General features: G+C 43.7%; 1 protein-coding gene across 1 annotated transcript in view; it reads left to right on the top strand.

Moving 5' to 3' along the window:
- The window catches only part of OSTF1 (osteoclast stimulating factor 1), a 48,985-nt gene that overhangs the window by 6,736 nt on the left and 18,736 nt on the right, over positions 1 to 23,513 (top strand). Inside the window, exon 2 of the mRNA XM_008690967.2 lies at positions 15,424 to 15,470. Coding sequence (XP_008689189.1) covers positions 15,424 to 15,470 — 47 coding nt within the window. The remainder of the gene's footprint in view (positions 1 to 15,423; positions 15,471 to 23,513) is intronic.

Raw genomic sequence — 23,513 nt, 5'->3', positions numbered from 1 at the left:
CCCCCCCCCACCCCCCCGTTCTTTTGAACAAGGCGTGATAGTCCATTGTATCTGTTTAATCAGACCCACATTAATGCACATTTAGATTGTTTCCACATTGAGATAGTTACAGCTGCCTTGCTGCTTATTTGGGTGGGAGTAAGTCTGCAAGAGAAAGTCCTGGCGGTGGGATCGTTGTATCAGCATTGTCATTTTCATCGACATTTCCAAAACGCTCTCCAAAAAGGGTTTTACCAGTTGACCTTCCTACCAAAAATGTGTGAGCATGCCTTCTTTAAACAGAAACTTCATGATGCATGTGAAAGGAGATAGGAATCAAAAGGCTAGGCAGTCCAAAGCAGAGGGTTTGAGGAAGCTGGGAGGGTGTCACCGAAGAGGGGAAATTTAAGCAGAATCTGGAACGCTGTGTCAGAGTTTGGTAGGCAAAAGAGGGGGGACCGTCATTTAACTCGGGCTGCATGAGATCACTTGATGTCCTCTTATCTTCATTTGCCAGAGACGTGGTGGGCATACATGGAAGCTGTGACCTGGAGAAATTTGTTCCAAATTAGAGAGAAAGCCATTTGCCTCGTGTTAAAGGTTCGTGGAAAGCTGTACTTTCCGCACAGAAAGTGAGACTTTGAGTGCTGGGTGTTGGTCCTCCGTGTTCACCTCTGCGTGTTCGTTTGTCAGGACGGTCACAATAGCTGTGGTGTTTCGGGGGCAGCTGTGTGTGAAAGAGGGTCACAGCTTAAAGTCACCTCAGTCACTGGGGCGACTGCTGTGGCCACTTCCTCTTAACGGACTCGCTCGTCATTTCCCACTTCACATTTGGGCATCTGTAGGATATTTAGAAAGTCACAAAGGCGAATTCCTCAACTTGCTCTTGGGGTAGGAGTTGGGGAGGGAGTTTTGTATTTGTGCATTTAAATTACCGTGGGATTTTAAAACTCATTAGCATCCCTTAGAATTTGATAAACTATTTTGATTTAATAGTCTTGGGACCAAAGAAGGCACTGAGCAGGAGTCCTTTCCTAGTCTCCTGCTCCTGGTTTCCAGAGAGCCTGAGGTGCTAGGAATTTAAATTAAGAAAGGCCTTAGAGACCAGCTGGTTTATTCTCCTGCTGGAGGGTCTGTCTCAGGCTCCTTACAAGGATCTGAAGGCAGCCTTGAGGCCTTTCTGGCATCCCTCTACTCCAGGGTTTTGCTTGGTTCTGGAAAACTTGTGGATTCTATTAAGGGATTCCCTCATCGAGGAGAGACTTAAGTCCAACTCACTTGCACGGGACAAATGACTTCCGCCTGGAAACTATTCTGGAGTGGCTCTGTCTTCCAGAAACCTCCTGACCCAATCCATTACTGGGGGGCGGGTGGGGGAGGGCCCGTCTCCCAAGTCCCAGCTCTCCCAAGCATGGGTAGGGGCGGCCAGGCTGAGAGAAGCCCCTTTGGCCTTTTGCCACACTTGGTAGGTATCTCAGACTCCAGATTTGGAAGGTTCCAGAAAGTCTTAGATTTCCTTGCTTGAAAAAACCAGAATCTTATGACGGTCTCTACAATGTTGCCTACGCAGATTTACAGGATTCTGCGGCTGCATTTGGGCCTGTTGTTTTGATGAGTCAGTGCATGGTTGTCGATAGTAACCCTGGGAGCAGAAGGTATGCTTGCTGTTTTTTTAGGTAAGAAAGCTGACAGTGGAACTTCGCAACAGAAACCTGTCCCTCCAGAATCCATTCTTTGAATGGTGTATCAAACTCGACATTGTTCTCAACCTTTTTTTTCTGTTGGGGAATAAATCATTCTCTGATTCCTCTGCACTCAGGTTCTAAATCGGAGTCACCCAAGCAGGTGCCCACTGGGACCTGGGCCTCCGTGAAGCCGAACTGTGAAGTGGGAGTCGCTGCTTCGGGTGACTGCTCACTTCCTCTTTCAGGGAGCCCATCCCCTTGACAGGGCTGCCTCTAGTCCTTGCCGAATGCCTCCCTACTCTCCAGGACCAATTCTCCACCTAAGTATTGGGACTCTGACGGGTGCCTAGCACTCAACCCTGGCTTGGTAGGAGCTCTCTTCCCCACAGTGGGCTCCTGCCCATTTTCTGATTTTTGCTCGGTACTAGGTCTCTCCTGTGTCTTGACATCTAGTCTAGCACTCTTTTGTTTACTGGCACTGGGAAATCTGCTCCTTAGTCTGTCCTGACTCCTTGTCATTGGCCTGCTTTTTCCCTTCTTGGATACATGCTCCATGTCACGTGGACCTTTGGCTAACACACCTGTGCCTTTCTGACATACTGTGACCCAAAGATTAATGTGGGTCTGTGGCTATTTTTTTTTTAAATTTTATATATTTGAGAGAGAGAGAGAGAGAGAGAGAGAGAGCATGAGCAGTGGGAGGGGCAGAGGCAGAGGAAGAGAATCTCAAGCAGACTTCCCACTGAGTGCCGAGCCCATTGTGGGGCTCCGTCTCAGGACCCCAAGATCATGACCCCTGAGATTATGACCTGAGCCGAAATCAAAAGTCAGAGGCTTAACCGACTGAGCCATCCAGGCGCCCCACCTGATCTGATTTCACTTAGACTCTAGCTACATAGGACAGTGGAGTTTGTTTTTGTTTGTGTGTTGTTTTTGTTCTTTTTCGCAGTTGCCTAGAGGAAGATAACTTCGGGTGGCCCTGCAGAAATATGTCCCATGAGATTCCAGTTGGGACCCTTGCAAAACAAAACTGAAAAATGTGCTCATTCATGAACCGCTATTGAGGCGATGAGGACTTTTAATGTTTGGAAAACACATAAAGTGGACTATAACTCAGTAACATCAAGTCTGTAGGTTTGAGCTCTAAGAATATATATTCTGCTGGTTTTTGAAATTACGTCTCTGCAAAATAGTATTCTCCCATCTTACTTCTTCCTGTCAGTTTTGGAGGTAACCGTTTTAAGCCATGGATTCTAGTTCAGAGCTTGCTTTGTAGAAATTCTCGTATTTCATTCCAGGAGGGAGGGTTTCAGAACTTCTCTCTGAAAGAGGGACAGTTCTTCCTCTAAGAGAGGGTTCTCAGCCCACGCATCACTTTGTAAGTTATGTGGGGCTCACACAGAAACCAGAAGTTTTTTTTTTAGTTAATTAATTAATTAATTTGACAGAGAGAGAGAGAGAGAGAGAGAGAGAGCGCGAGTGCACATGCACGAGTGAGAAGGGCAGAGGGAGAGGGAGAGACAATCTCAGGCAGCCTCTGTGCTCAGGGCAGAGCCCCAAGTGGGGTTTGATCTCACGACCCTGATCTGAAACCAATAATTGGATGCTTAACCAATTGCGCCACCCAGGTACCCCTTTTTTTTTTTAAGAAAATAATGTTTATATACTCATAGGGATGTAATGATAAATTTAAGACTGTAGCATTGTACTGATGAGAATAAATGTTATTGCTGTAATTTTAGATCTCAAAAAAATTCTTTTCCTAATTAAAAATGGAGTGTTAATTTTCTACCAAATGTCTTAAAACCATAGGTAAAGAACTGCAATTTGTTGAAACAGAGGATGAGCGAAGGCGGGTTACTTCTGCAGCCAGACAGTGGGTACTGAAGGAGAACACATTCCTAGTAATCATTATGAAAGCCTGCAATCTACACAACCACTGCGTATTGCTGGGAAGCCACTGTCGTGGAGAGCACTGAGTTTTCCCTCTTCTGTCCCCATGGACAGAGGTGATTTTCACTGTAATCACATTGTAACCAGCAGATGTTTCTTCAGGCTCAAGAGTTCGGGAGAGGACGGGGGTATTCCTAGACATTTTAGGGCAAATTCCAGTGTCTCAGTCCCCTGCCTTCCCCCAACTGCTGACCCCACGTTCATAAGATGATAAATGATCTTCTGCGCACCCATTAATGAGAAAGAGTTAACACACACACACACAATCCGGGAGCACATTGCAGCCTCAGGAGTGGGTGTGAAAGGGGCTGTGGGTCTTACAGCTGCTGAGGTTAGTTACTGAGTATAAGACCCTGGCGAGTGCTATCAGCGGACCTGCCCAGGCCTTGAGAGGAAGGGAGATTTTGATAAGAATGGTCGTGTAATTACCCTGTTTTAATTACAACCCTAGAAAACCACAGCTTTTCCTTTGTCCTGCCTTGCCACTCTAGGGGAAATCCAACTCCATTCTCTCACATCCTCCTTCCTCCTCCCCAAGTTCTGATTCTGGTTTGGGAAAATACTTGAACATTTCTTTGGGTTTAACATTCTCCCCTGCCCTTTTCTGGGAGTCACTTGGACTCTTTGGGTCTTCCCAGACCTCCAGATCTCTAGCTAGCCCCTCCTTTCCATAAACAGTCTGGACTTTGGGGACCAGGCAAGTTGGGAGGAGGAACGGTTCACCTGGGGCATCTCCCTGCCTGGGCTGAGCCTTCAGCAAGGTGCCACCTGTGGCCTTGGGATGTCAGGTGGGCGGAGCTCCCATCAGGGTGTCCTGGCCAACGTTTCCAGGGCCACCAGGTGAGGCCCACCACTGTCGCGATCAATGGATCGGAATGCGACCCTCAGGAACACTCAGTGAACCTCGTGAAGGGGCGCCGCTGTGTGTCTTGAAAGAGGATGAAATTAGGGAAATAATTTCCAGTTTAAAGGCTGTTGTCTTAGTGACTAGGTGATGTTGGTAGAAGTGACTATCGTAGACCTCTTGTTGGTTTCCTCTGGCCTCTCTGAACCCACTCCCTGGTTTTGGTTCTGTTGTTAAGTTTGGATATGGGTTTTGGCAGAGTTTCTTGTATGTGCTGCAGAAGAAAATTGGACTCCTTTTGTTTCCAGAACGGAGAGGAGCTCAGTTTCAAGGTTATTGCTTGTTCATTGCTCTACTTAGTTTTTTCCTGCTGCGTTTGATAATATTTCTCATTCATCCAGAGTTTGTATTGTTATAGGAGAGTTCTCGTGTTGACTAGAATAGAAAAATGCCCTCAGCTACACATCTGGCCCCTGTGTGTCTGTCAGGTACGCTTCAGGTAAGCACCTTGCTTAAGCTTGGGTCTGTGTCTCTAGAGATTCTTCTTCTTTTTGTTCTAAGATACAGTGTATATCTTTGTCCTTAAGGCAGATTTTAAAGGGGTTCTGTTTTAAATAAAGGAGACCTTTTTATCATCCTGCTGTCTTGCTAGCATGAGTCTTTATTAGAGGGCTAAGGCCAAGGCCATTTTGGGGGGGGGGGACAACTTTTTATCTCCTAAGTACAACTGTAATTTGCCAATGAATTGGGTGTTCATGAAGTCTGAAGTTTAAGTTTATCCATTTATTATTTGCTCAAATTAAAAAAAAATTCTTTTGAATTTAAACTAATTTCCAAGGCTACTTTTAATATTTTATATTCTGAGAGTGTTTCATTATTGCCAAGAGTACCAGATATCTAAATCTGAATTAATTTCCATTTGGTCTCTGGACAGTGGTTACGCACATATATTAAATGCTCTGGCCTGGTGTTTTTTCAGACTATGAGTGGTGACCCAGTGGTAGGTCATAAAGTCGTATATAGTTTGTCACAGCTAGCATCTTTTTTTTTTTTTTTAAGATTTATTTATTTTGGAGAGAGAGAGAGTGCACGTGTGAATGAGCACAGGGGTTGGGACAGAGGGAGAGGGAGAGAATCTCAAGCAGACTCTCCACTGAACACAGAGCCCTTCATGGGCACTCGGTCTCACAAGCCTGAGATCGTGACCTGGGCCAAATGCAAGAGTCAGATGCTTAATCAAGTGAACCACCCAGGTGGCTCCTGTCATGACTAGCATCTTCATAAGAAACAAGGAAAGAGAATAGAGCAAGGATAGAACATTTCAGAGAGAATCACTCAAAGTAAGGATAAGTATGCTTTTGTGAAACATTATTTCTTAGTTGTGTGTGTGTTTCCTGAGCCCTGACATGCAATGTATTTCTTAATGTGAGTCTCAGAAGCATTTGAGACACCTCTGCCCTGTCTGTGCTCCTGTCCCCAGTCAGTGTTTCTCCCGCCAGGCCTCAGGCCCGTGGATCTCCTTGACGTTTCCTCCACCACTCATCCTGGCCTCCAGCCCTCTGGGTCCATATTCTGGGTCTGCCCTGCCCCTCTTTCGTGGGCAACTCCTCTTATCCTTCCAAAAACAAAGTGGATGCCACCTCTGGTACAGCCTGCATTGACCTACAAGTCTCTCCACTGTTGGAGTGACGTACGTTTCCCGCCACCTGTGTTCTCCTCTAACCACAGTTGGCATTATGTTTGCTTGTCTCTCCAGTGATTGTATGTGTATATGGTGAGATCGAGGAGACAAAGAGGACAAAAGAGGGCTAATAATAATAATAAAAAAAATACCCTGCTGGGGTGCCTGGTTGGCTCAGTCGGTTAAGCGTCCAACTCTTGGTTTTGGCTCAGGTCATGATCCCAGGGTTGTGAGATCAAGCCCTGCCTCCGGCTGGGTATTCAGCATGGAATCTGCTTGAGATTCTCTCCCCCCCCCCCGCAATGCACACATGCTCTCTCAAATAAGTAAAATCTTTAAAATATAAAAAAATTAAAAAAATACCCTCCTGATAGAGTACAAATAACATGTAACTTATGTTTCAATAGGGCACTAAAAGAAAACAGGTTTTCCTGATAATATATGGGATTCTTATTCTTTGTGGACAATTGAGAAATAAAGGAAGAAAATAAACATGGCTCATAGTTGTATCACCCAAAGTAACTTAGCATTTTGATATTATTTTCTTCTGCTGTTTCTTTTGTGTATATCTTTGTTTTGCACAGATGATCATGAATATAGTATTACCACCAGCCTTTTATATGTAACACTAAAGCATAAGCATATCCCCAAAAAGCTGGGTTTTTTTTTTTTTTTTTTTTTTTTTGAGAGAGAAGGGTGTTTGTGCGCGCGGGCGCGTGTGCTGGGATGGGGGAGGGGCAGAAGGAGAGGGAGAGAGAATCTCAAGCAGACTCCCCAGGAGTCCCCCAAAAAGCTGATTTTTAAAGGTCACAATAAACCTTTTTTTATTATTATTGTTGGACCTCTGTTCCAACATGTGTACATATTTACATGTTCTGTTTTTTCTATAATTCTATATGAATAGCTGTTGGGGGTCAATGTTTATGTGCCCCCGAAGTTCATATGTCGAAGCCCTAACCCCCAGTGTGATGGTATTTGGAGATGGGCCTTGGGGAAGCATTTAGGTTAGAGTAGGTCATGAAGTTGGGGCCCACATGGTGGGGCTGGTGGCTTCATAAGAGAGAATCTCTCTGTGTGTCCTTGCACACAGGACAGGCCATGTGAGCGCACAGGGGACAGGCAGCCGTCTGTGTGCCGGGAAGAGGGTTCTCACCAGAAACCAGACTGGGTGATATCTTAATGTCGGACTTCTCAGCCCCTAGAACTGTGAGAAATTAATGTCTTGTTGTTTAGACCACCCAGTCTGTTGCATTTTGTTTCGGTGGCTTGAGCAGATTAAAGACAATAGTTATAGGGTTCAAAAATGACTATTTAAAACACACATTGAATTCTTGAATAGTCCCTAAGAGGTATAATATTACATATTATGCTTTGTTTGCTTAACAAAAGCATGAAGATTTCTCTGCTGGGGTGTCGTAAATGTTAAATTCTCATATACAGGAATGGGATTTGGGTAAATGGCTGCCTTGCTAGTGAGGATAAAGACACAAGGAATAACCCCCCAGATTAGCTACAGATTTGTAGTAATTAATAATTTCTAACATTTGTGGGCACAGAAAATGCCTCAGGAGCAGCACTGAGTGCGTTATGTACATGATGTGTTTGTCTCGTTTAATCCCAGCGTGCGGGCATGGAAAGCTCACATCTCTCGGAGCCACTTCCAGAGTTCAGAGCATGAGCTCTGGAGTCAGACGGCCTGAGTTTAAACCCCAGCTCTGCCCCCTTTCTAGCTGTGTAGCCCTGGAGTAGCTACTTGCCTTCTCTAACCTCAGTTTTCTCAGCCGTAAAATGGGCTAAATACATAAAGTATTTATGGCCCTGGATTACTTTGAGTATTAAATGAGTTGCGGCAAATCTGAACTTTGTATGGTGCCTGGCACATGGTAAGTGTCTCATAGACATGAGTTTGGATGGGTAGTACCATTTTGGATGAAAGATTTTAGTGTCCGAGGATCTTCTGTTTCAACCTTGGGTGTGTAGATAACCAGTCATTTCACGTAGGATGGGGCTGAGGACCACGCTGCTTGTGGAGTCTGTGAGAGGCAGATTTGGACCCTTCGTGCTACGATGCTCCCGTCTTCTGACCTGTTACTAACAGGAAAAGGGACCAGAGGATAGGGGAAGGCAGACTTTCTTTGATAAAGGTCCAGTTAGGAAATATTTTAGGCTTTGTGGGTCACAGATGGTTTCTGGGGCAACCATTCAACTCTGCCATCGTACAGTCAAAGCAGCCATAGATGGTACACAAATATGGGCTCTGTTCCGATAAAACTGTATTCATGGACACTGCAATTTAAATTTCAGGAGATTTTCACACATCTTGAAATATTAATGTTCTTTGATCCTCCCCCTCGCCCCCACCGTTAAAAATGCAAAACTGTCTTAGTTCCTGGGTCATACAGTAACTAGTCGTTGCTGTCATGGGTCGGCCCTCGGGTTCATCTTGCCTTTTGCAGGAAGTGGCTTGACCAGTGTCGCCTTTTTTAGTTAAATTCCAAGGACTGAAGTAAAGATTTTGCTAACCTTCTTTCCCGCGGGTCTCCTCGGAGTGACTTTGGAAGCAGTTTGTCTGGGAGTAAAGGGCCTTCAGGGCCTCGTTGCTCCCTCTCTGATGTCTAGCCAGTCAAGACGTAGTTGACAGTGAGCGTGTCATTTGAAATTTTGCTCTTTGGGACTTTTATGTTAGACCATGGAGAAGAAATAAAAATAACCAGCAGTTACGGCTCCTGAAGACGTAAAAGTAACCAAGTTTGCTGAAAGGCACTGAAAAGTATAAGCAGAGGAAAAAATGGATAAGAAAGCCACACTGTTAATAAACAGAACCCCCTTGTCAGAAAACACACTGGCTACTGTTTTTAACGAGTCTGCCATTCCTGCAGCTGAAATCAAGACACGTTTCAAATTCTTCAGGTTTTTTTTTTTTTTTTTTTGGATTGGATGGGGGGAGGCGGCAAAGAAGAGGTGGTATTGGTGTAAGAAGGGATGAAAATATTATGTTCATATTCTTTTTTATTAGTTTTATCCTTTAAAGGTATATATGCAAGTAGGATTCATTGGATTTGATTTCATTAATCCAAGAATATAAGTATGAGGGAAGAGATTTATTCTTTACACTGGAAACTCTTAGACTTTGCTGTGCTCACAAGATGGTTTTCTCTGCGAGGTTGATAGCCTCTGTGTTTTATCTTCAAGAGCAGTGTGCTTTTGTGGAATGACATGAATAGAGAGAGATCTTCACCCAGAAGCCTGTTCTGAGCTAACAACCTCATTCACGGGCGTTGGAATCCACAAAGCCCAGGGGAGCCCGTGTTGGCCCAACAGAGCACAGCTGTTTCCTCTTACCGCACGGTCAAAATGATGGCCTTGACTCTTGGATGCTACCACATAGACTCCCTCTGTTCTGTTTTTGAGCAGAAAACATCCTGTTTCATCATGCATGTTTAATAGAATAATTTAAATATGTCTAGTTGAAATAACATTAATATTTTTATTTGCCCTGATTCGAAGGTGGTGACAGGTTTTTCCTACCCACAGGGTATAAATCAAGAAGTGATATTCCCTGTATTCTCTTGGACAAATATGAGAACTCGGTGTATATGGAAAATTCTTATTTTTCCATGATGCTCCCTTATTCAGATAATTCTCTTCCTCTCCTTTCTTTTCAAAAACTATATTGGTTTGAACTCTCTGGGGCAGATGGGAGAATATTAGTTTTTATATGCTAGCTGAATTTTGAAACCCACGAAGTAGAGGGAATATCACTCACTCTCTAGAGAGTCCTGTATAAATCCCTAATTTGATCAGATAGTGTAGAGGGGTCACTTCCCAACTTTTTTTTTTTGACTTTGATCTTCAGGAAGATGTATTTTTCTTAATGGCCTGATACATACAAATGTATATATACACACACACACATACACACACACTAGACCAAGAAGTTCACCTTAGCCTCAAATTTCTTCCTAAATCTGCCAGTCAGCTTTGTCTGACTGGTCCAGTGGTGAAATGCCTTATTTCCTCATCAATTCTGACACAGCTAGACTTGTACTTGAACAAGGACTGCAGATTGCATAGGTAACCAGGTAACCCTCTTGTCTAACCAGAGTGGTCAACAGTAATGCAACAGTAATGCAAACAGGGCATACCATTTGGATTTGTTACCATAATATTCACTTTGAAAAACAGGTATAAATACTCTCAATGTAACTGTTGCCGTGTCCCCTTTTATGCTTTGTATATGGAAATTCCGTCAATTGAAAGTATCAATGTGTATTTTTTATTGGAGAATAAAATATTGCAAAAATTGATGATGGGGAGGCAGTGAATTCTGTGTGTCTGGAAATGATATAAATTAAAAATTGTAGGTATAGATTGAGAATTAATGTTGAGAGAGGACAGTTGCTCATAATTTGGGGGAAACTGTTGTCTCCTTTGTGGGACCGGCTTCAGTGAAATTGCACCATCAGCGTGAAGCAAGGCTTCAGGCCCAGGAGGTGAAGAGGAGGGAAGTCTTGATCTCACTCTTTTTCTATCAGGGAGGAAGGAAGGCTTCCTAACTCGAGGGTGAAATCCTCACCGGTAACAACTATGCTGGCACTGGAAGATCTTGCTTTTACACAGACCTCATTTTTAGAGCATTTATTTAGTTTTGCAGAAATCTCACCAGGCTGCAGTTGGTCGTGCTGAGGAATTACGGTTCCTGCCCTTTTATGTCAAACGTTTAACATGGGTCTGCCAGAATTTTTAATAATAAAATTATAATCATCATGAATTTTTTGAATAATGTTTGAGATTTATTCTTGTTTCCCAACAGTCCCTTCTGTAAAGTAGCATTTTGGTAAAATTGCTAGAATAAACATCAGTGTCTCCATCCATCTGTCCAGTCCCCACGAAATAAAAATTTCACAAAACCATAATAATTTCTGTCATGTGCACTGTACCCTGGTCATTTCTGTTCTATTTAATAGTTTTGAAAGCCACTAAATTAGTTTCATGATGTGTAGTTCAAAAATTGTTGAGACTCCCTGTGCTCTGGGGAAGGTGACACCGTCTGGGAGGGGTCATTTTTGTATGCGCATTTTAGTCCCACAAAAGATGAGACAAGGGTTTCCTAATTAAGTTCCTTTCCCAGAAATGTAATTTAAGGTGTCAAAGGCATGGTAAGACTTACAAAAAAAAATGTATGAATGTCACTGCCAAAGAATTATCTCTAGCAGTCGTACCAGTTTACATACCCACTGGTACCGTCTGAGAATCCCACTTGTTCTATATCCTGCTGAACACTTAGCGTTGCCAGTATTTTTTTGTTTTAACTATCACAGTGGGTACGCAGTAGTTGTCACGGCCATTTTATTTTTTTTAATTTTTTAAAGATTATTTATTTGAGAGAGAGAGCACGAGTGAGGGGCAGAGGCAGAGGGAGAGGGAGAAGCAGACTCTCCGCTGAGCAGGGAGCCAACCGTGGGGCTCGATCCCAGGACCCCAAGATCATGACCTGAGCCAAAGGCAGATGCTTAACCGACTGAGCCACCCACGTGCCTCTGTCATGGCCATTTTAAATGAAGTTCCTCTAAAATGTCTTGGGCCTTCCAGTGTATTTAAGGAGAATGTAAAGGAAATGGTCAATCTGTCACAGATAACTAAGTTTCGATATTTTGAATAGTCGTTCTTTTTCCTGTTCATAGTATGTCCACCCATTATAGTGAGCGGTCCTCATGGCTCACTCCACAAGCTTCTGTACTCCTTCACCAACGGAGAAAACGCTGGACTAGACACCGTATGTTTGAGTACGTGCGCCTCAAGTCCTTCTGAGTGTGAGATCAGGGCCATAGAGCTGCATCTGTATGTACTCTGTTGGCAGACCTCAGACCCAGAAAAGTCTCTTACCCTTTGCCGGGAACAGAGTCCCAGATCCCCTTCCCTCTATCCGCCTCCACTGCTGTGGGCTAGGATTCCTTTACTGTCGTCTGGACTCGGCCTTCACTCTGGAGGAAAACGGTGTTTGGCTGATGCCTAGTGCTCTCAGCCCTTCTCTGTAGGAGCAGGGTGGGGTTGCAGAGAAAAGGGAAGGGTGTGCCTGGCAAGGTGAGGAGCCAGCAGGGCTCCGCTGCTGCTGGCGTGGGGGGTGAAATGGGAATCTGCTTACCTTGCTTATGTGGAATGCCAGCCCTCCTAAAATCCTGAATACCGTTCACATGCGCATTCAGGGGAGAGTCCCTGAGAGCATCAGACAAGAGATTGGGCCTCTTCCCAGTCTCTACCCAGAGTACCCTGATTCCTGCCCTTTCCTGCTCTGCGTGAACCCGTGCCCCTATAGCGCCGTTGGATTAAATATGATGTCAGAATGCTCAGTGAGTGACATACTCTTATTATAATTCTCTTGAGAGACTCTCCAGGTTTGGTAGACTGTCATCATGAAAGTCATGTGTTTTTCATCATCTTGGCAGTTCTTCCCGATCCTCTCGCTGTTTCTTTGGCATTCTTTTCATTTCTGTTGACTCAGGTTTGAGGGGTGAATAAACTAAGGCCCAGAACTTTTCTAATCTATGGATTAAAAGGGAGCCTCACATCGCTAACGTCCCAACATTAGTCAATAAATAGGATCATGAAGGTGAAAGTGTTTTTTACAGCTTCGCACACAGAATGTTCCCTTGAGTAATAGCCTAAAAGAGTGGCCTGATGTTCAATGTGTAGTATAAATCCAAATGCAAATAAATCTACTTCCTTTTAGTTTTGAGCATTTTAAGTTGGACAGTCACAAAAGATACAATTACAAAAATCATTGGTTTAGTCACACTCCCAAGTATTTATTTTTTTCAAGATTATTTATTTGAGTGAGAGAGAGAGGAGGAGCAGGGGGAGTGAGAGAGAGAGAGAGAAGCAGTAAGCAGGGAGCCCGATGCAGGGCTTGATCCCAGCACCCTGGGATCATGACCTGAGCCAAAGCCAGACCCTTAACCAACTGAGCCACCCAGGTGCCCGGGTATGTTTGTTCATGTTCTTTAATTTATTTTGAATTTTATCTAAGCTCATTAAGTTCATATTGGATCTAGTTTCCACAGTTAGCCATAGCCCGCCTCATTGCTGCCGTTCCCTCAAAGGGGCAAGAAAGTTCCGTCATTATTGATTTTGGTCACCAGTGGACTGCTTCCTTGTGTAACTTCTCTTTGGAAAGTTTGAAGTAATTGAGATAACTAATCTCCCCTCTCAGAGAGACACTCAGGTCAGCAGATATTTCTCCTGGCAGCTCTTCTTCCGTTTGGTGTTTCCTTTCTCAGGGCTGCGGGTATGTGTAAAAAACATACTCCAGAAGAAAAAAGGTTTCACATTTGCTTCTGCCTATTACCCCCCCCCCCCCCCCCCCCGCTAGAAGAGCAGGGAAGGAGTGGCACTAGAACTCAGATTGCAAAAATAATGTTTTTTTGCAAACATGCTAAGTGAGTAACAAGGGATCTGAGCAGGGGATCCCACTGTATAGGGCATTTAGGAGAAATGATTGCCAGCCCCACCTCCCCAAACCCACACCGCCTGCCATGAAAGTATCTTCACTGTTTTTATTGATTACACACATAATACATGCTGAACATAACACATATAAACAGGATTTGTGAAGTAGAAGGTGAAGGTTCCCCTTAGTCGGTGCTGTTATTCTGTGCGTGTATTGTCAGCATGAATGGAATGGTACTTGGCATACTGGTCTGTAAGCTGCTTTTTTTTTCCCTGAATATTTTGCAGGGTCTTTGCTACGTCAGTGTCTGCAGATCTGTCTGCAGCGTTCTTAGGATGAATCAGAGTTCATTTGCATAATCCCTCTTAGTGGACATTGTGGTCATTTCCCATTTTCTAATATTCTAAACCTACTTTGTTCCATATACTAGCCACCAGCCACGTGTGGCAATTTAACTGAATTAAAATCAAATAATGTTTAAAAATCAGTTTGCAGTCCCGCTCGCCACATTCAAGTACCCGGTAGCTGTATGTGACTAGGACAGAGAAGGAACTTTCCCAGCATTGCCTGGAGTCATATTGGACAGTGCTGTTGTAAACTGCGAGTTTTCAGATTTTTTTTTTCAAGTACGTGTTTCCATTCCTTTATTCATCCATTCAACAAATGCTTATTGAGTGCCTCCTGTGTTCCAGGCATTGTGCTAGGTACTTGGATAGCTCACTCACAAAACATAGATACCTGTCCGCATAATGCTTAACTTTCTACCAGCAAAAGGTTTTGAGTATTCACTCCCAATAAATGCATGTGTACTACAAGTTGCATATGTATCCTATTATGTGGTTATATTATAAAACATAATATATGGAACAAATTAAAGTAGCAATAAAAAAGAATAAGATAAAAAATGTAAATAATTTCCAAAGTAGTCTTCCTGTGTTGCACCTGGGAGACCACTGTTCTGAATGATGCTCTCATACGAGGCGTCTGTCTCTAAAGATTCTTGCAATGCTGTTACCTCATTTTAAACAGGTGGTCCTTCTATTTTGATATTCCTTCTGAATATTTATTTCATAAAAAGACCTTTTTTTTTTAATCTGTAGGCTTTTTCCTACAGTTTGAATTTGTTCTTTTACTTACATATTCATTTAGTAAGCGTTTATGAAGTTCTTAACCGTATGCTACCGAGGAGGATGCCGGGAAATTGAACAAGTCAGGGTTCCTGCTCTCGAATGACACAGGCCAGCAAATTATTTACTCTAATACAAGGTATTATGGAAATGCAAGAAAGGGGCATATGAAGAGAGAGATTGGGAGAATGGAGGACAGCTTTCATGACCTGCTCTTTGCTGAGTTACTGCACTCTGTTTTGGGATTCAGTGGAATCACATATATCTCCAGCAGATATTATGTTTCTCCATGATATTTTCTTTTGAAAAATAGAAAATTCTAAACCATCGATTTAAGGGTATTAAGTCGCTGTTGACTATCACATTAAATATCTCTTTATGTTAAATGCTTACCTTTTGATTTTTAAACTTATATCTTAGGGTTGGAAGGGCTCTGTATAGGACAGAAACGAAGTCCAAATAATTTTGCAGCTGCTCTTGTTGGAGGAGGGGAAACAAAGTCATCCCCAGAGATGTGTGTTGATTTCATGCCTTCATTTAATAAATATTTACAAAATACCTTCTATGCGGAAAACACTTAATTCCAAAATAAATTTCTCACATGGGCTTTTGATTAGGGAATTCTGAAGAATATAATGGTTAATACTATTTAGAGTAAACTTAAAATGAAAGAACTGATCATGTGTTGTTTATTCCCTCTCTTTTAGGGCAAGTTAAAGTGTTCAGAGCTCTTTATACGTTTGAACCCAGAACGGTAAGTATTCAGTTTTTCACTTTAAAATTGGCATACAAACCTACAGTGATTTCATTTAGATATTTCCTGGCCCGAATGGCCTGCCTTTTCTCTGATAGCCGTAAATGAGTCACAGGAATGGATGGTCAGTCACTTCTGTGTAGTCAGAGGTGTGAAAGCTAAGTCCCTCCGTGGATCTGAATGTGTTCCCCACCTTGAGGTCATGTAGTCCAGGGTGACATCACCCACTTTAAAAATCACCAAGTGACCCACATGTAGAGCACGTGACCTTGTCGTAGTCATCCTTCCTGTGTCTCTCACGCTGACCTTCCTTGTTCTTCCTGTTGACCCTCTACCTCGGGCCACCTCATAATGGCACCTTTTACCAACTATGTAGAGCAGTTTTTTAATGTTTCTGCTGTTTCTGGTGTCCATCCATCAATCCACCCATCCATCCTTGGTTTAGTGAGCACTTACTATGTGCCAGACCCTGGCCCAGGCCTTGTGGACAGTGCCATGTCAACAGAAAGGGTGGCCTCATGGAGCTCCCATCCGAGTGGCGGGGAGACGGACAGTAAGCAGACAAATGAACAGGACTGCCGGGACCTGATCGGTGCTATGAAGAAAAATAAGGAGGGTATGGGGCCCAAGGGTTCATGGAGAAAAGAGTTATTTTCAGCAGGGTGTTCAGGGATGACCTTTCTGTAAAGGTGATGTTCGCGTAGAGACCTAAGGGAAGTGAGAGAGAGCCAAGGGAACAGCAAGGAGCATCTTTGGTGGGTTCTAGAAGCATCAGGGAGGACAGCGGCTTAGAAAGTCGTGAATAAAGGAGAGGGAGGTAGGAGATGGGTTCAGAGAGCCTGGGCAGAGAGGGAGGGCAAATCATGTAGGGCCTCGTGGGGTAGGATGGAGGGTTTTGATTCCAGGGTTGATTAGATACATTTTAGAAGAGCCACTCTCCCCAAGGGCAACTATTCAGAGCAAGAGTGGGAGCAGAACGTCCAGACAGGAGGCAGAGGAGAGAGACCGAGCAAGGAAGCCTGCTGTCTTGACTCTCCCGTCTTACTCACGAGGGATGGGCGCCTTCGTGCTGGTTGCAGCCAGCTTGCCACTGGCTTTGGGTTTGCTGTAGACCTTGTCGTCCCCAGAGCCGAGCATCTCGGAAGGTTGCCCAGAACCGGATGGCGCCAAGCCTTGACTCACTGCCATCAGGCTGCGGGCGGCCCTCACATTCCAAATCTGTCATGTACTCGCTGCGAATTTACTTAACCTGTGGCCATCTGTGTTCTCATCAGCCATCCCGCAGAATTTGGCTGTGAGCGGAGAATGAGATTGATATTTGAAGCCTTGCATGCAGTGGGTGCCAGTAAACGGCAGCAGGAAATACAGCTAATACGGGGTGTGCTTGTGTCCCAGTGAGTTCCCCCAAGACTTTGTAAACAAAGTGCTCCTGGAAAAAGAAAGGGGTTGGGTGGGTAAAGGTAGATCTCAGGTTTTTATTCTTCTTACCGGATCGTTCCAGCAGCATCTCACCCGCATCGGAGGAGCGGGGAACGAACGGGAAGTGTGTTAGCTTGCTAGACTTTCAGACTACGCGGCTTAACTGACAAAAATTTTTCTTAGGGTTTTGGAGGCAAGGAGTCATGTAGAGGTGTGGACAGGGTTGGTTTCTTCCAAGCCTCTCTCCGTGGCTTGTAGATGATTGTGTTCTCCCTGTGTCCCCATGTGCGTCGTCTTTCCTCTCTGCTTGTCAGTTTCCCAGTCTGCTCTTCATAAAAGGACACCAGTCATTAGAGCTCATTAGAGCTCATTTGAATGACCTAACTTTAATTTAATTTACCTCTTTAAAGAATCTCTCTCCAAATACACTCACATTCTGAGGCACTAAGGGTTAGGTCTTCAACGTACGCATTGGGTGCGGGGAGGGAGGACACAAAAAGGTAAAGTATGAGGCCCAGAAGTTGTTGTCTTTGTGTTTGTCCCCTGCTCACAGGAAGGCTGTCGTTTCATGCATCTGATTGTCCTAATCAGTGCTTTCCTAGGTTGCAAGCAGCTTGAGGTTGATAGAAGTGGGGGATGGGGGTGCTCATCAGCTGCCCTCCTGGGCTGGTCAATGAATACTAGATCATTCTCTGCAGCCTCCCTCACTCTAGGAAGGGATGGACCTGCATGTACTCAGCTTGAGACCGGACATGACTCCTGACCCTCCCCCCCAGTATCCTGTTGGCCATCACCTTTGGCCTTCCTCCCTGACCTCCTCCTCCTTTGCTTCTCTTGTGCTTTTTCTTGCTTCTGGTCCATGGACTCCAGCTTCTCCATTCCATCTGCATTCTTCTGCCTGATTGATTTTTCCAAAAGGTAGCTTTGCTCCCTTCTTCTGCTTCACCTCTTTATTTGACTTAGGATAGAGTCCCCCGTGGTCCAGCTGGTTTCCAGCCCCGCAGTCCTCTGCTCCCTTCCCTTCTTAGACCATTCCAGTCTGTGTTTGATGCACAGTAGAACTCATCTCTGAACCTTTCTAGACTCGTGGTATTGCCCCTCTCTAAGCTCTAATAACACACTTCCTTTTCCACAAAGACTCTCTGATTAATCCAGCTAAAAGTGGGGTGCCTTTTACACTTGGCGTTTCGGTCCTGCTCTGGGTAACAGTGTCCGGGGGAGACAGCAGAACACAGGGCTGTTCAGAGCTGGCCATCGTTTTTAGGACCCACTCTGCCTCTTTAACATCTGTGTGACCTGGGAAATTCAGGAGTTCCCTAAGCTCTGCGCCTCAGCGTGCTTCTCTGTAAAGTGAGAATAGTAATAATCACATAGGGTTTTAGTGCGACTTAGGTGAGATTAATTGTGTGAAGCTGCTGTTACTGTTAGGAGAGGTAGTGGTTGCTGTATTTATGGACATTTAGCAAATAGTTTTGATGGGTTGTTGACATATTGATTATTTTAATTTACCTCTAGTTCTGCCCCAGGATGCAATCTCTACTTCTTCTTCTTCTTTTTTTTAAAATCTTTATTATTGCAGCTGAACGGCTCAGTTGGTTAAGCGTCTGATCGGCTCAGGTCATGATCTCAGCGTCCTGGGATTGAGACCCCCATCAGGCTCCCTGATCAGCGGGGAGTCTGCTTCTGCCTCTCCCTCTGCCCTTCCCGAAACCTGCTCATGCTTGCAGTCTCTGTTTCTGTCTCTCAAATAAATAAAATCTTTAAAAAAAGATTTGTTGTTATTGAATGTCAGGAAGAAAATAGATATTTACTTCATTAGGGTTTTTGAAGAGTCCGTATTTAAAATGTTGTTTTTTAATATCCCTGGGCCCAAGGATCCTCGGCTGTGGAGCAGTGCTGCTAATTCATCTAGGATGTACTGGGTGGTCGGTAATGAATATCCCACACCTGCTGCCCCCACACTCTGCCCCTTTCCACCTCCCTTCAATCCAAGGGGGTGTGGCTGGCTGGGCAAGTAGCCTCTAGCTCCTGACCTTCCTTACTGCTTAAGTGCCTGTACTAGACCAGTTATTCAGTATTTTGAATCTCATCCCTAGCTAGTTTAGTTTGACATTCATTTTCTGAGTAAGGATTTCTGTTGGACCACGCGGGAAGCTCAGTTTGTCTCTCCCCATCTCCCCCGGTAGGCACCCCTAATGGGATGGATGCACTCTGGTACATCCTAAACTGACCTGGCCTCCTCAAAGTCATTGGGACCAGGCAAGATGGAAGGGGTGGGCTGGCCCCTGTGGGACACTTGCCGACAAGTGCAGCACCCCAGGGAGGCCTGGGTCCAGCTTTTAGCTACTCTTCTGTCCTCAGGCGGTAGGGACAGCAATGCCCAGCCTCAGTCTCGGTGATCCTCGGAACAGCTAGAACACTGGGCAGTTTATCACTCCTGGTTCTTCCTGCCAACCCATTTCTCTTCTGTCTTGCCTGAAGGCAGGGGAGTCCTGGCTCCACCTATACCTATTTGGTTCTTAATTCTTGCCCAACTGCCAGTCCGATAAAGTGACATACAGAGATCTGGTTGGACTGGATAGACCGGTGTCGAGATGCACCAGGGGAGAGGGAACAGCATTTTCTGTGTGCTGGTGGTGTATCGATTTCTAAAGGGAAAGTACAGGACCCCTCTCTGTCATGTCACGTTTTCTGGGCTTCACTAGGTTTATTGCACTCCGCGGAGAGGCAGGAACCCTAGAATGGGATCCCAAAAACTAAAGTGGGAGCCCAGCCCTGCCACTCACTCACTGTGTGATCTGTGGCAAGTTCTTGAACACCCTTCTGTGCCCGGTTATGAAATGGAGATGATACCCATGTTTCAGCCCTGCCCTAGTGGGTCGTCGTGAGGATTGAACGAGGTTAAGCATGCTTTGCAAGTGTAAGGTGCTGCTGTTGGTTTTGTTGTACTGCCTCATGTAGGGATGGGAGTAGGGGTGAACAACAGATACTTTCCATGGACACCACCTTTTAACCTGGTCATGATACCCTGTTGACTAGTAATGGCTATGCATGACCCGTCCGTGAGAGAGAAGACACAGGTGCTGGTGAAGAGCAGACTGCAGAGTGTAACTCGTGGTTCAAGTCTAGTGTCTACCACATACCTGCTGTATGGCCTTCGACAAGCTTCTCATCTACAGTGTGACGACAAGAGTAGCACCCACCTCATGGGGTTGCTGGTGAGGATTACATTTGTTAATATATCTCAGTGTCCACACTAGTGGCTGGCACTTAATAGTCCTATAAAGTGGCAAATAAAAACATCCATGGAAAATTTGATTTTTAAAAATCTTTTTATTAGTTCTTGGGGTTCCAGGTTGACACATTGGAAAAGTTTCATAAGGGTGTTACGGTCTCTCTGAAATTTTTCATTAAATATGTATTTTCATAAACCAAGAAAAATGAATGCCTTGGGAATTATATGTTACCAGGAATATAGGAAACAGGAATGGGAATATATATTAGCAAGTTTGTACTCATCGCTCTAACATACCAGTGGCCAACAATTTGCGTGTCCTGATACCTTGTGGTTCTTCAAGGAGAGGGGCAAAGAGGAATGTGGTTGAAAACCAAAGAACAAACTAGAAACAAAGCGCTTCCTTGATTGTGTCACTGTTTTGCCGTTTCTGTTCTGTGAATATGATGCCAGGAATTTAAAAGTAGACCCTCATCAAGTCATTTACGTTAAGTGCCGCACAAGCGGTTTCTTAATGGAAAGTGTGAATATTGTAGGTAAAATCGACTTCAGTTTTAAAATCACGAAAATGACCTTATTGTCTGTACTGCCACCAACAGCGTAAAGGATTTGCTAAGACCACCGCCTTAGCTAGGTTAGGAACGCTGCCCCCGGTTCCTTTGGAAGAAGATATTTTATGGGCAGTAGTAGCACTGCCTGTCTGGGAGCTAGTGATTAAAAAGAGAAGAAACTGTCCACTGTCCTTTCTCAGGGTGGAAGAATCACAAGACCTTTTTCTCCCCTGACTGAAATCGACTGCCTGTTGTTCTTCCCTCAGCTGAAAAACAAGTCTCACCTAATAGGTGGCTTGTGGCAGACCCCTGTGTTAGAACAACAGCCATTATTTTAAAAAACCAAAGCAGCACTGAGAAGTATCGAAATGACTGTACTGAGTGATTTCCAAATGATGCGTTTTACCAAACCGCAAAGGGCAAGAATTACTTAAAAGACAATGAGAGTTTTAACTGTTCTAGGCTTCTTATTGCCTTTAAATTTATTTTATTTTTATGTTTTTATTGCCTTTTTAAAAATTGAGGTAAAAATTGACATAATGTAAAGGAACCATTTTGAAGGGAACAGTTCAGTGGCATTTAGTATATTCACAATGTTAACACCCCCCACCCCGTCCAGTTCCAAAACATTTTCATCCTCCTAAATGAAAACCCTATACCCATTAGGCACTTACTTTTCATTGTTCTGGGCTCTGTTCTTTTTTTTTTTCAACGAGAAGGACTCATCACAGGGATTTTTGTATGTGTGCTTTTTTGAAGCGGTTTGTTTGGTACTTTTTCAAAACATGCCGTTTTGGTTCAGGGGTGACTGAACTTATTACATGTGGAAATTTAGGCAGACTTAACTTGTGATTTTAGAAGGAGGCCAACACCATAGGTAGAGATGATCTCTAACTTCCATGAAAGCCCCTTGTTAGACATGTGGGCAAGGTTAGTTTTTGGAGAGGTACGAGGTAAGAATGCACTTTGGATGGCTCCAAGACTAGAGAGATCTCTTCCAGACATCACACTCTTTCAAAACTCCAGGAAACTCAGAGTCCCTCCGGAAAAATGCTAACCTTTCACATATATTCTGTTTGCCTTACCTCCTTACATTCTACTTCAGTCTCTCCTCCTAACCCTTATTGCTATCTCAAGGAGAGACAGTCAAATGGTGTTGAAATTGCCAGCGAAGACCAACCTTCCTATTATAGGGATGGCCACTGTGTCTAGCTGGAGTGCGTGATGGGCAGTGTGTCCCCTTTCTGGCCTCTCTGGGAGCGATCCAGTTTGCAGCAGGGAAATACTAAAAGAAATAGTTTGTTTCCCTAATCACTTTCTATATCCATCACATATTGGTAATCTGTTGATCACAGATCATCAGAACATGATAGAGAAAGATTAGGGAAGAACTTAGAGGGCTTTACTTCTTTTGCCCTAAATGCCTGTTTCTAATAATCTTAAAATCTATGTTATCGAGTCTACAGAGGCTCAAATAATTTTGCATAGCTCGTGCTGTGTGTAAGTCTAGACTCGGTAAGTCAATCGTAAATGCAACAAATGCTTCAGGAAGTACCTTTTAAAGGAACTCAGCCCGGGCTCCTGGGTGGCTTTGTCGGTTAAGTATCTGCCTTTGGCTCAGGCCATGATCTGAGGGTCCTGGGATTGAGTCCCATGTTTGTCTCCCTGCTCAGCGGGGAGCCTGCTTCTTCCTCTCTCTGTTCCTCTCCCTACTTGCTCTCTCTGTCTGTCTCAAATAAATAAATAAAATCTTTAAAAATATAAAGGAACTCAGCCATTTTTAGTATCGTTCATTATCCTTTGGCAATTTTTATATTTGGATGCATGATGCCCCCAAGTATTTATGTACGTGGTTGCTTAAAGCATGGTATAGCTGATATTGTCTTCGTTTATATTCGGGAGGAAATAGTTATAATAATAATACAGATCAGCTTTGAAACTAAATAAGTGAGTAGCGCAGAATCACATTTACTGCCCTGGTCTGTAACTGAGAGAGGAGATAAACAAGTGGAAAAATGAGTGGATGAGATAATTTGTTTCACTAGCTTGAGTTTTATTTGTATGGAACGGTAACTATAATCAGAAATATCAAAGCCTTTTTAAAAAATATTTTATTGTGAAAGTAATACATGCTCATGATAGAAAATTTGGAAACATTTTTCTGCATATTTCATGCATAGTTGTGATCTTATCCTACGTGCTTTACATTCTTCACTCGACATGACAACGTGAATATTCCCTAGTATCTGAAACTTGATCCTAATAGGCATGGTCCTGTATACCTAAAACAAGGTCATGCTGGTAAGCGTTAACATAGTGATAGAAAAAAGATGCTTAATTAAAGCACCTGGCTGTATTCAGAGAGTTTGTAGGACATTTGGCTGGGACAAGCCGGAATACATATTGTCTCTATAATCAGCTAACCCCTGAGAGCTGCTTATGGTCTGGACTGAGTTGCTGCTTCCTATTTTCCAGCTCTTTAGCCTTATTAATGTAATTGTGTATTAACTATTCTTATATATAAAAACGTTCTTTCTCTCTGAATATGAATAGAGTTGTTTTCTCAAAATAAGCAGGTAATTATGTATAAACTATTGTATGTATGTATATATGTATTGTATGTATATATTGTATGTATATATGAAATGTTCATTCTCTCTGACCATGAAATGATAGAATAGTTGTTTTCTCACAATAAGCAGGTAGTAGATGTTGATATGAACGTATTTAAGGATTGAAGCCTAATCACTTGGACAAGAGCCAAGTTCCTGGTTGTTTTTCATGATTTTAAATTCTAGACATTTATCCTTTTACGAAAAAATGTCTATCACCTTTTAT

This window comes from Ursus maritimus, unplaced genomic scaffold (assembly GCF_017311325.1).
Source record: "Ursus maritimus isolate PB19 unplaced genomic scaffold, ASM1731132v1 scaffold_34, whole genome shotgun sequence".
NCBI classification, from domain to species: Eukaryota; Metazoa; Chordata; class Mammalia; order Carnivora; family Ursidae; genus Ursus; species Ursus maritimus.
This window is presented reverse-complemented; position numbering and strand designations above follow the sequence as displayed.